The 13,309-nt window shown below is 40.3% G+C and overlaps 1 protein-coding gene across 12 annotated transcripts in view; it reads right to left on the reverse strand.

Moving 5' to 3' along the window:
* Positions 1-12,305, reverse strand: part of PECAM1 (platelet and endothelial cell adhesion molecule 1) — a 31,762-nt gene extending 19,457 nt beyond the window's left edge. For 6 of the 12 annotated variants that reach the window (XM_010407388.4, XM_010407383.4, XM_010407387.4 and 3 more), the window contains exons 1-11: positions 11,984-12,304; positions 11,816-11,842; positions 10,385-10,678; positions 9,376-9,675; positions 8,993-9,262; positions 8,354-8,614; positions 7,124-7,405; positions 4,981-5,262; positions 4,460-4,567; positions 3,591-3,618; positions 9-79 (exon numbers count right to left, since the gene is read on the reverse strand). In XM_010407388.4, the coding sequence (XP_010405690.1) occupies positions 9-79; positions 3,591-3,618; positions 4,460-4,567; positions 4,981-5,262; positions 7,124-7,405; positions 8,354-8,614; positions 8,993-9,262; positions 9,376-9,675; positions 10,385-10,678; positions 11,816-11,842; positions 11,984-12,017 (1,957 nt within the window). In that variant the 5' untranslated portion in view covers positions 12,018-12,304. Of the gene's footprint in view, positions 1-8; positions 80-3,590; positions 3,619-4,459; positions 4,568-4,980; positions 5,263-7,123; positions 7,406-8,353; positions 8,615-8,992; positions 9,263-9,375; positions 9,676-10,384; positions 10,679-11,815; positions 11,843-11,983 lie in introns of all 12 variants that reach the window. The other 6 variants (XM_010407380.4, XM_019290733.3, XM_010407382.4 and 3 more) reach the window with 2 other exon arrangements.
* Between the last annotated feature and the right edge of the window lie 1,004 nt (positions 12,306-13,309).

Below are 13,309 nucleotides of genomic sequence, written 5' to 3' on the forward strand. Positions count from 1 at the left end.
CATCCTACCTGAATAATAGTTTCCATCACTGGGCTGTCTCGTTAGTTTTTCACTTGTCAAGTTTGGAGCCAAGGCAGAACTGAAAAACAAACCAATAAAATTTGATGTAATTACCCAAAACCAGTCAATAAAACCAACAATATGATTCTGCGCAAAGATCAGTCACTGTCTATGCTGACTACCACATATTCTTAACCACTGAAACTAATGAAAATTTTGCCTTTGCTTTAGGAGAAGCACAAGGAAACTTTAAGGTCAAAAATATTCCCTATTGCATTATTCTTCTTTAAAACCTCTGTATTTTCAATTTTATTCCGTATCTAAATGCACTCAAATACGGACCTGACGTTCTTGTATTTCACTTAGCTCGCCTTTTTTTCTATTTTTAGCGTATTTCCTCATCCTGTTATTGTGTTAGCAGGTGGTACATGAAGCACAACCATGCATTTATTGTCTGCAGGTGTGTGCTGTAACAAACTATATTCATATGAAGCAAGGCTTACAGCCCTTTACACACAGAAACATTTCACCACTATCATAAAGCAGGTGTTGTGGTTTAACCACAGATGGCAGCTAAATATCACACAGCCGCTCACTCACCCCCCCTGCCCCGTCACGGAGGGATGGGGAGGAGGATTGGAAAAAGATAAACCCCACGGATTCAGGTAAGAATGGTTTAATAATTCAAATACAGTTAATAATAATAATAGCAATGAAAAGGAGAGCGAGAGGAATAAACCCCAAGAAAAATGAGGGGTGCCCAGCCAGGCCCTGAGCAGCGATCAGCACCTCCCAGGCTCAGCGCGGTTCTGCCACCAGGGCTGTGCTGTGATCGCGACCAGCACCTGCTGTTCTTCAGCGACCCCACAACAGAAGGGTCTTCCAAGAAGTGGAACCAGGCAGCTGCTTCGTGTCCTCCATGTCCAAGGCTGCTATACTGAAAGCCCACCAGGATTCTTCTGGGTCCTTGAAATACCCGCTCCGGAGATAGTCTATCCCCACAGAGCCTCTGGGCCAGTCCCAGTGGGGGCTTCTGCCACACATTCCCAGTCAGGCTGATTTCAGCCTCCAGCAGTCAGCTGTCGGAATCCCCCTCCAGAAACACAAGTGGGTTCTAGCCTTTCACAGCCTGATTACATCAGGGTACACCGTGCACCTGTATCTGCTACAGCCTTATACTCCTGGGGTGGCTGATGTTTTAGGCCATGTGATCCACACAGTCCAGTAAACAAGGTTGTCCCTCTTTTCCACATGGCTGGAGGCAGAGCCCCTCTAGTCTTGGTCACAGGTTTATCTACTCGCTTCTTGTGAAAATGGAGTAGAATTCCTTCCCATAGGATCAGAAGTAAGATCAGCCCTTCCACTCTGTCTGAGGAACTGCCCACTGCAGACTGCAGCAGCAACTTTCCTGGAAGAACCCCCTTTTGTGATTATTTTTCCTTGCAATTCATGTAGGGTTGAGGTAGAATTTCCATCCCCCTTCCTCATGTTGTCTCTGTAGACCTGCAGAAAAACCTAGGGTCTCCCCTGGTGTGTACCATCAGTATCCTCCCTTGACCAAATGACACTTACTGTTATCAGGTGAGATTCCAGACCGCGCATGTGGGGAGTAGAATCTATATCGTCTCTTGAGTTGCTCAACCAATTTCTCCACATCAGGGACAAGGAAGGGAGATTTTTCTGTGTACTGCTAGAGTTGGGGAGCCCCTGCCTCTACCATTGGTGCCTCTTCATTTCTCCAGACAACACTGCCAGTGAGTTGGTGTATGATTATGGTGCACTCTGGTGTACAAGTTTCTATACACATGGTTTGTGCACATTAGACTTCATCTGGATCTGGGAGTGACTGTATGTTGTTTGGGTCATAATAAATTATCTATGTCTAAGCATGGCTAATTCCCTCCTGTACTGGGTACCTCTCTCCATTATGGTCCACTTGCCTGGGTGAAACAGAACATCTTCCTTGAAGAAATACCTTTCCTTGACAAGAGTTGCCTCCATAGGCTGAGTAATTCGCGTTACTCTTCCAATCACCTTGTCAATTCACCCTTCCCTAGAAAATGATCACAGCTGCTTGGCTTTCCTACCCTCTAATTCCACACCATCAGCCCCGTTATCCCAGCATCAGAGCAGCCAGGTGTAACACGCTCACCTGGATGATGGCTAAAATCCTTTTGCATATCCCACAGCTCACTCAGGGATACGGATCAAGTGGTTACTTCTTTTTCTGCCTCTTCCTCCTGTTCTTGTAATGACACTGCTTTATCCTTCTTCACTAAACGAGCCATCTTTCCTGTCTATTTCTCTTCCCTTTTTAGAGGCAACTGCTACAGACAGGGGTTGGTCCTTTGGTTCAGCTGCATCACCCACCCCTGGGGCGAGTAACCACAGTGCCTGTCACTGTAGTTTGAGTGCCCACTGTGCCTGTTGTGGGGGTTGAAGTAGCTGCAAATAATTTCTGAGCCCTAAACAAGAGCTGAACCACATTCAATCACTTGCTGATTCCTACCAATAGGACCATGCTGGTTCCAACATCCCAAGTGTATTCAAAATTTTCCTAATTCTCAAATGCTCTGATAGCCTGGAGAAGTAAGGGAGGCTGTGGGAAGATACCTCTCTTCCATAGACTGGTTGTCTGAGGAATCGAGTAAAAGATGTAATTGTGAATAATTCCCAACAGGTGTCTCCCCATGCACAGGTGATGGCAGCGCTGAGACCCGACCAGGTGAGTTATAACAAAACAATAACCTTAGCCCTGCCCCGAAGGCAACAAACACAACAGGGTGCAGTAGTGCAAGCAAGGTGTTGGACAACACAGCTCTGAGAGCAAACAAATCAACACTGGACCGGTGGGTATTAAACCATAAGGAATGCTTGTAACAAATTTGTTTCAACATGCACTGGTCAGGTCTGTTGTTAACTTCAAGTCCTACATTGGGTGCCAAAAAGGGCTGTTGTGGTTTAACCCCAGCTGGTAATTAATCACCCTCCCTCACCCACCCCACTCCCAGTGGGACTAGGAGAAGGATTGGAAAAAGGTAAAACCCAGGTAAGAACAGTTGAGATTAGAACAGTTTAATGATTGAAATAAAGTAAAATATAATAATAATAATATTAATAGTAATAATAATAGTAATAATAATAATAGTAATAATAATAATAGTAGAAGGAGAGAAAGAGAGAGGAATAAAACTCAAGAAAAACAAGTGATACTCAATACAATTGCTCAGCACCTGCTGACCGATGTCCAGCCCAGCCCTGAGCACTGACCAATTCCTCCCAGACAATTTCCCCCCCCCCCCACCCCAGTTTCTATACTGGGCATAACTTTCTACAGTGTGGAAGATCCCTTTGGTCAGTTTGGGTCAACTGTCCTGGCCATGATCCTGCCCGGCTTCTTGTGCCCCTGCTCACTGGCAGAGCATGGGAAACTGAAAAGTCCTTGACTTAGTGTAAGCACTACTTAACAACTAAAACAGCAGTGTTATCAACATTATTCTCACACTAAATGCAAAACACAGCACTGTACCAGCTACTAAGAAGAAAATTAACTCTATCCCAGCCGAAACCCAGACAGGAAGGCATCTTACCCAGACATCTCCATGGATGGTCCTTTAGCTTGACAGGGAAAAACAAAAACATCTATTAATAGGTTGCACACATAAAGAATTTTAAAGTAAAAATGAAAACAAAAATACAGTCATTGTTTACTCATGTCAGAATAATTTCTCCTGCCTATCACAAAATGAACTACCTCACATCTTATATCCTGTTCATCTCCCAGGTCCCTTAAATCTCTCTTTCACAGAGAACCCTAGATCCCAAAACTCAGATTTTAACCTTGCCAATTTAAGCAATCTGGGACATCCAAATGCTCCAAATTCTCCCAAATAATTTGCCATGTACTGCGTATCACAGGACAAATCAGATTTACTTATTTTCTGAAAGAACAAGACCAGAAAAAATACCTTACTGATAAAAGACAAATCCCTAAGAAATTTTATTACAGAGTGGAAGAAAAAAACCTAATCCCACAAGACAGTAATCTAAATTTGCTTCATAAGGACTAGAGAAGTAGCTCAATTATACCTCAGTTGGGACCCCAAATCAAATTGTTATAGCTCTATAAGGGATCAGAAACCTCCTCAAGCCCTGTTTGCATCTACATTGCCTGGGGCTGAATTTAGGACTGCATGGGAACAGTGTAATTCTGGCCTGTATTTGATAGCCTTTTTGTTTCCCTAGTGCCTGCCCAGCACTGTGTTCTGCCCAATATGCTTGGAAAGCTTCAGCACATTTGCAGCTTAATTTGGGTCAGGTGGCATTTTTAAGTAGATTCTTTTAATTGTGTTTAGTTATCTCTGAAGCCTCACCCCCATAAGCCTTTGCTGCTGAGACAAATGCAAGTTTAACTGTAATACATTTCTCCCCAAACAAAGAGAAGGGAACCATTCATTACCCTTTTTCTTCTTACGCAAAAACCACCATAAAGCAATGGCTCCTGCTCCTGCGATGGCTGTTAGGACAAATGCAGCAATGACTCCTTTCTGCCAAGCTGCTAAGATGACTGCAAATAAGAAAAACATGTTTAAGAGAGTAGTTACAGTGATAGGTCAACACTACCAAATCCTGCAGTTCCTGACCTTTCATTTTACTACACATCAACCCTCTTACACACTGGGGAAGAACTTGGAGGAGACTTGTGTTCTAAGTTCTCTAGTAAGCCTCTCCTTTGTGACCAAAAGCTCAGTACATCAACAGCTTGGTTTTAGTTTGCACCAGGCTCCTTTGGCTTTTGGGCATCCCTTAAATTTTTCTATGTAAGCTGGACAATCTTCGTTTATAAAAACATCTCTCTGTTTAACTTCTGACAGTGGTGGAAGAAAAACAAGTAAGGGAGTCATACTTAGGAACATGTCAGATCAGATGCCCTTACCTATCATGGTGACATAGTAGGCAGCTTATCAATAATGAGCTCACCATGGATGGTTATTGGACGGCTCCTCACGTCCATGCTGGCTCGGTTCGAAGCCATGCAATAATAGGTCCCTGTGTCCTTCCTCTTCATTGTTTTCTTGTGCCATATGGTTCTGTCTGAATACTCCCTTACTTCATGTAGAAGAACCTCATGATCAGTTTTTTTAAAAAACTTGAAGTCTATTGGCCAAGATCCTTCTTTCACAGAGCAAAGAAAAGCAGTATCACTGCCAACTTCTACTTCTCCATACGGAACACTGCCCAAACTGGCATTCCTGATTGGTACTACAGAGGAAGGCGTAAAGAAAACAAGTATTAGCACTATTAGAAACAACTTTGATGACAAAACGTTGTATTGTAGAAATGCTTGCTTTAATGCTTAGTTAAACAGAGACTGAATGCACAGTATTAACCTTTCTGAACAGTCTCTGCCAGACAGTGTCCTCTAGTAAATATTTGTATACACCCAGAAATAGAGAGGGCACGATAAAGAAACAAAGCAGACACAGGAAGAAATTATATCCATTCCACAGAGGTCAGTCAGTCTCTTTCCTTAAAATCCTTTGGATACCCCTCTGGCCCCAGTCTACAAATTATTTAATTCCCAGAAATAATACACTCAGCAGTTCCATTGTGTAAATAATTATGGTGCAGTTTATGTAGTTCTGCTTTCATAGTTATGTAGAGTTATGCTGTTCTTTGCTAACTGTATGGCAACTGTATTCTTGTAACTTTTAATATACAATAGAGGGTGTCTCAGGAGACAATGGAATGAGTTCTCCAAAGGCATAAGAAAATCCCAAATTTCAATGGTTACAGAGTCTAGCAAACACAAGGAGAGAAGTTAGTTAGCATTTGAGCAAGTTGTAAGAATATGCATAGCCAAACCATGGTTTTTAAGTCTACTAGTTTAAAAATGAAGCATTTTAGCATACACAGAACTAGCCTAGGAACAGATGAGCTTCAGCCTTTGTAATTAAAGGGGGAGAAAATGGACACACATAGTGTGATGCAAGACATGTAGAATGTCAGCAGCTTTGCAAAATGTTTGGGATATGAAGCATGTTTTGCTAAAATTCATAAAGAAAATTTCTCTGGAAATATTGTGTTTGGGGAAGGCCTATGGATAACACGAGGCAGATGTAAAGAAGGAATCATAAGGCAACACTGGCACAGAAGCAGAGGAAGGAAACCAGATTTGATATGAAAAGATGCTGGTCATGAAAGATGTATTAGGAAGCAGATTTAGATAGAAGACATGGGTTACTATGACTGAGCCCCTGACAGAGAGAATTGCTCTGGAATATGTAAGTCCTTCTTTAGATCTGGTAGAGACAGAAAGGACAGAATACAGAGGATTCAAAGTTACCACCTCACCAGTGGTGGACTGTGGAAGACTGGGTCACCTGGCTCCAAAACACGACCTTCTCTTCAGAACTTCTAAACAGTGTCACAATATATCCCAAACCATAGCTCTAACAGCTGGGATTCACCAGTTCCAGCAAAGAAATACCCACTTGTTAATGGACTAAGATTATGCTTTGTGTTTGTTTATTTGTGCCTTGTTATTTCAAAAGACCTTCCTGGATTCAAAAGATCTTCCTGGATAAAACTCTGAAGAGTTTTATCTTCCAGCTTCTCTCTAGTGTTAGTAAACAGTGGAACTGATGAATTTAAGGTGAGTCCTAAGGTGCTGTAGTCTGGGTGAGTGCAAATACTGTATTAAAAGCCCTGTTTGGGAGCTCAGCAAGTGGAGAGTGTGCAATAATCCAACAGACTCAGAAGAAATGCAGCAATTCTGGATGTATCTGTTCTAGTCATACACAACTCAGTGTCAAAAACCAGAAGGAAAACAGCCTATTAACCACAAGTTTATCTTACTAAGATCAACACAATTTGAGTTCAAACAAGGATGCAAAACTGAAAACTCCTTGGTAGAGAGAAATCACTTCTTCTTTATCAAAGATCAAGAATAGACTTCTGCTCTGGTCCTGGACTATTGTGCTGTGATAGACAACTATTTTAAGTCAAGTGAGCAAAAACTTGTAAACATTTCACATCCATTTTGCTTAGTCCACCATTTACTGCTACTGTTTCAAAACTCTAAATATGACATTAGACAAGAAGAAGAATTAAACAGACTTACCTATCACTGTGACATTTAGAATATTGCTAGTTTTCACACCACTGGAGTGATTGTTTCTAGCATCACATTTGTATCCTCCATTGTCATTTAGTCCAATATCTTCATCCAAGAATATAGCATATGTGTCATTAGTTACATTTTTCCTAACTTCATCCCCTTTGTAGAATGTGAATGTTATTGGTGGTGTTCCCATCACTGAATGACAGATTAATTGTAGAGGCTTCCCTAATATCACCTCCGGTGAACCACTGACAACAGAAAGAGTTGGCTTGGAGACTGGAGCTAAAAGGTGAATAAAAAAAAATTGTTGCAAATTACACTGCATAAGGACAAAATACACAATATTATTTTGTAGAAAACTTATAAATATACAATATTTAGCTGGTTTGCACACAGTCTATATTGGGATGTTCTTCCTCATTGATAGAATAGAAACAGGGAGACTTGAACAAATCAATAGAATAGATAATAGAATATATGTAACTTTGAATAAAGTAGCATACAGGGAGAACATGAAGCAAAACAAGAAAAGGATCAGTGACACAACTGTGGATCATCCAAACTCCAAAACTAGTTCTGACCCAAGGAGCAGGTCCGTTCCATGTATGACCTGAGAGGGATTGCACAGCTCCTCCTCAGGGCCCTGTTTCAGCAGCACAGTGAGTCACAACCCAGTTCATCCCTTTGACAGACTGGAGAACCACTGTGCCTGTTCCATGAGAGGGAAGGGAACTGGAGTATCCATAGTTAGTGTGCTGGTGAGGGGGCTATGTTGATAGCAATGAACCCTTGCCTTTTCTAGAGTAGAGCCAACCAGATGACCTCTGGCTCTCCTGGCTTTCTTCCTGAAGGGTCGGGGGAGGGGTTCAAGGCAGACACAGACAGAGCTTCAGATCAAAGTGAAAGTTTTTTGGAACATTCCTGGCTCCTGCAAATGGGAATGAATGGGAGTTTATCTGGTCCCTAGCAGAACCAAGGGACCAGCAGGAAGCCATGCCAACTCCCTTCTCCAAGGGCCAGCCCTGGAAAGTCTGACTTGATTAGATCACAATAGGCCAAATCCTCTGCAGCTAAAGCACATCTCACAGAAATGCATGTTGTAAGAACTAATAGACACCCTGCTAGTCCATGGACTACAGACTGATCCTGTAAACAGATACGCTTATTTATATGCTTCTGGTTTAGATCCTCCCCCACCCTGGTGGGTTCTAAGCCTCTGTATCAACTCACCATAAACATTTATCCTTAGAGGTTTGCTCTCCTTGACTATTCCTTTTACTTCAGCTTTACAGGTGTAAGATCCAGTATCATTCACATTAACTTTCATTGCTAAGACTCTAGAATTTTTCAACAGGATGTCTTCATGGGAACCTTTCCGTACTATAGAGAAGTTGGCTCTCCGAAAACCATTAATGCTGCAACTCAAAATTAAATCTTTACTTTCATCCAGCTTAGTCATAGAAGCAGACAATGTTGGCTTGGGAAATAACTCTGCAAGATCAAAAGAGAACTGATTCATTCAAAGTGAGCCTGGAAGAATATGACTACTTATCTCAAAGTATACAGAATGAAGGACATACTGATAGTTTATAATTTGGGAACAAAACAATCATGTTATTTTAATATTATTGTATTTTCAGGGAAAACAGAAACTTAGCAATTGAAACCACTTTTCACAGGTTGTTTGAGGATATTATTTTAGTTGGGAAGTATAGGTGGGCAAAAATCAGAAACTAAAACCTACCTAGCCTTTAATTTACAGAAAAGTTACATTTGGATCTGGAGGTCACACTTGGATCTTGAGTTCTGCCAAATTTAAATTTAAATATTAATACTTCAAGTAACATCTAAGATGAACAGAAGTTTTACCTGACACAAAGACATTCAGTTTTGTGGTTTTAGACACCGCTCCTTGCTCCACCTTACACAGGTATTCACCACTGTCCTCTTGAGTAGCTACTGTAGAGTATTTCAAAAATTTCTTATCTCGTACACTGTTCAGTATTGTTCTGTTTTTCTGGAGGATGATTTCAATGTCACGCATTTGAGCTACCACAGTTGAGCATTCAAATTCTATTTGGTCTCCTTCTGTAACATTACTGGAGGGCCCAGTGATCAGAGTGGGCTTTATAAATGGTTCTGCAAGAGAATACATATAAACATAGAGATAGATAGATACACATATAAATATATGACCCTATTTTTATCTATAGCAAGCAAAGAAATGGAAAAACAAAAGTCAAGTAACTTACCCTTGACTGTAACAAGTGTTTTGTTGCTATGCTGTGAGCTTTCCCATCCAGATCTTACTTGTCTCTTGCCAAAGCAATCAAATTGTAAAATATTATCTCCCTCTTCAACGTAATATTCCACTTCAGAAAAATTTTGGTTTTGTTCAGGTACACGTTTTTCTTTAGGTGCTGAATTTGTCTTTATCTTCCGGAAAAAGAACTCTAAAGGAGGTACTTCTTCTGGCAGCTCACAACGTAATTTCACAACTTCACCCTCTAAAACTTCTTTTTTGTCAGCAGTCAGGATTGGCTTGGTCATTCCTTATAACAGACAACAAGAAAAGAAATAGAACATTGCATAATCCTGAAATAAACACTATATCTGATGACTGTGGGAATGATTTATATTAATTAACAGATGCAAATAGTTTGCAAGAACCAAAAAATGACCCAGTAACTACATAATGCTGACAAAGTCTTTCCAACTTGCTTTTCCAAGGGGAAAATTGTCACCTGCAGTCAAGAACATGTCTAGAAAGGGCATGGATGGAGGTGGCCCCTGTTCTCGTAAGAGATGAAAGAACAAGACTGATACAACATTGTCTACAAAAGGAACCCATGGCTGATGCTGGCTTTGACAATGGCTTTCACACCCTGAGCATCTCTATACGTTATTTCCAGCATTTCCAGGAATCTACCCACCCCTCATCATGGTTACTGGGGTGGGCACAACTTTCACAAATACTTTCTCTAGTCTAGGGAACAGAGGGGGTGTCCCACAGTCAGGACAGTGGGGGTGGTGGCACAGACTGTGTTCCTGACCATGACTGATCTGTCCTGGAGCCTTGGGGTCCTGAGTTCACTTCTGTGCCTTAACATGGGGGTTAGTACCAAACTCTCATCAAGTACTGTGATGTCAACGGATAAAACACACTTTGCAAGATACCCTGTTTAGCACTGACTATTATTCCTACCCTGTAAGGCTGTTCTCTCTTTGTATCTTACCTGCCATGTCTGACAGAACACTCACCTGCTACCCAAACATAGATGGAGTTACTGAAACTCAACTTTCCATCTGCTTTCACAGTACATTCATAGTCTCCTGTATCTGAAGATTTGGCCACAGGTATTTCATACCGTGCATCTTCTTTGTCTGATACAGTCATAAACACAAGCTTTCCATCCTTAAAAATTGTAAAATTATGCTTCAGCTGGAAATCAGTATTTTTGCTAATATCAGCATGGCAGATGATTGACATCGGAGCTCCATTCTTCACTTTGACAGATGGCTGAACCCTGATTTCAACTCTGTTGAAAGTAAAAACTTGAGACAAAATAAAATAAAAAGTTATATTTATTAGTCCAACATAACACGGTTATCTCAAGCTTCTACATTTAAATTACAAACATTAATTTAAAAATTCACATTTCATTTGATAGGAATATTGTAATTTAAATTGATAAGCACTTCTGGAAATAAAGTTCATAGTAGTATTTATATATACATATGTATATGTGTATAGAAATGTATGTGCATAGAAATACATTCTGTGTTTATAACCACAGCAAAGATAAATACTTTGTAGCTTAAATATTATAACTGTTAGAATCCTGGTATAATTAATACTTATGTTCTGACATCTAGAGGAACAAGTATAGAGAAAGATGTATTAGTTCATTCACTTTCTCTTCCTTTAGAACTTACACTTTTGGGTTATGCTCATTCTGGTCAGGATTTGTATTAGAAATTGCTATGCAAATAGAAAAGCTTTCCTGCATCTAAAGAAGTCCCTTGTCCTGTGCGCTTACCAGCTATTTATAATGTGTCCTTGCTAGAGAGAGTTTGGGGCATAAAATCAGTGAAAACGCTGTGAATTTCTCTGCATGTGAATAGACCACATGACAACAAGAAGCACACATTTCTCCTGGGTGATGGAAAAAAGCAAGCATTCAGAATGTACGTGCTGGTAGCCAGCAGGATGATAACATAAAAAGTAAACGTGTTCCTTTCAGAACACAATTTCTGAACTCTGCTCAGACACAATCAATTATTTTGCAAGACCAGGAGACAGTGCCCTTAATTTATATTCTATAATTTTATCCTTTATCCTTCCCTGTGGGCATGAGAGGGATTTTTACATACCAAAACAAAATGCTGATTTTGTCTCCCACCTCTTTTATGGCTCAGTAAAGCAAATTACTCTAGGAAAGATTTCATCAAAACTTTTATTAAGGTATGAGCAGCACATCTCTGATTTAAACACTATACCAAGAAACACCACCAAGTAAAACTCTTTTTTTTTTTCATATAGCCAAATTTCATACTGAGCTATTGTACAGCAAATCCAAATACACTCTGTTATAGATGCATACCAACAACCGAGGAATTAGTTACATTAGTTACATTAAATTTGTACGTAAAAAAGCCCCAACAAAACAACAATAATCTACCATTCCCTACCTTTCCCCTGAGCGTAAAGTTCTGAACCTGGAAAAAAAATGAGAAGAAATGTTATTTTCAAAGCTTACAGATTGAGAGACAGTAATCCAAAACTGTAAAAAGCCTCAACAAACTCTAGACAAACCAGAAACACATGTACCCACCCAGAGATTTAGTTATCAAACTTACACTGCAAGAAAATCACCAGAAGAGCAAGATACATCTCGTTCCTGAAGAGCAGACACTTAATTCCAAAATAAAACAATATTCATTATCAGAGGTGATGCCTCCAGGTACCAAAACCACGTTATGCTTTTTTTCCTTGTTGTTTTATGGAAACCAATAAAAATTTGCCATTAAAATTTGTACGTTTTCCCAGATCTTCAGCAGAAACTGGCTGGATCAAGTAATCGTTCCCATTACTGGAAACTGGAAATGGCAAACAATGAGAATGTATCTGCTGCTCCCAGGCAGATTACTGGTCAGGAAGTGACTGGACTTTTCCTGAGGGCGCCACCAAATGCATTTGCTTTGTTTAATTTCTTAAGGTGTATTAAAAAAACAAAAAGTTCCAATGACATTATCCTGCAGTTCCTGTCAATATGGGTATTTTTAAGTCACAGTTAACCATTTAGGAACACAACTTACCTTTGCTACTTGACCTCAGCAGATACTTGAGCAAATACTTCCCCTCATGCAAACAGTGAACTCTTTCAGAGAAAAGATGTACATAATTACTCATTTTCCCCCTTTATTTCTAGGTCTCCCATTTTGCTGTAGCAAAGAACTGTAGCTTTACTGTAGGTTGCACAATAAATTCAAATTATCTCAGAAACCAGAGCTACTGTTGTGTGAGACTAGAATATTGACGGGTGGATCTCTCATACTACCATCATATACCAAAAACAGGGATCTGCACCAGATTTTATTTTATGCAGTTGGGACAGTGCAAAGGACACACAGTCACAAACCTTAAACTCCTCAGGAAAAGAATCTGATGGAGTTTCAATTCTCAGCAGAAATCTGCAGCAGCACTGGCATAATCTGAAATAGAAAACACTTCCCAGTTGTCCAGGATATTCCTCTCAGTATATCAGCCCACTTTTAAGTCAGACTTAAGCCATTCCCTCCGGCCCTAACACTGACAGAAGCCTACAGGCCTGCCAAAATGAGTTCAAATCAAGCCCTTCAGAAAGTGTTTCTCAAGTTGTGTGACCCAGAACTCCCCAAGTCATGATTTAGTTACTCTTGTAAACTGAGTGCTCAACTCTTAATCTCTTGGCTCTTTCCCCTGTGGACAGAGTCAATCCTTCCCTTTAATTCCAGCAACATTTTCCAGGCTTGTTAAAACACTGCATAATACAAAATACCTTTCACAGAACTCCATAAATGAGACAGTTCTCATAAGCTTCACTGTTCATATGAAATCCCTTTCTTTCCTCCTGGGGTGAATGAAAGCTGTAATTTTTTCCCAAAACCAGTATTTTAAAGCTGTAAGTCTACTTCAATGATTGC

This window comes from Corvus cornix, chromosome 18 (assembly GCF_000738735.6).
Source record: "Corvus cornix cornix isolate S_Up_H32 chromosome 18, ASM73873v5, whole genome shotgun sequence".
Classification (NCBI taxonomy): domain Eukaryota; kingdom Metazoa; phylum Chordata; class Aves; order Passeriformes; family Corvidae; genus Corvus; species Corvus cornix.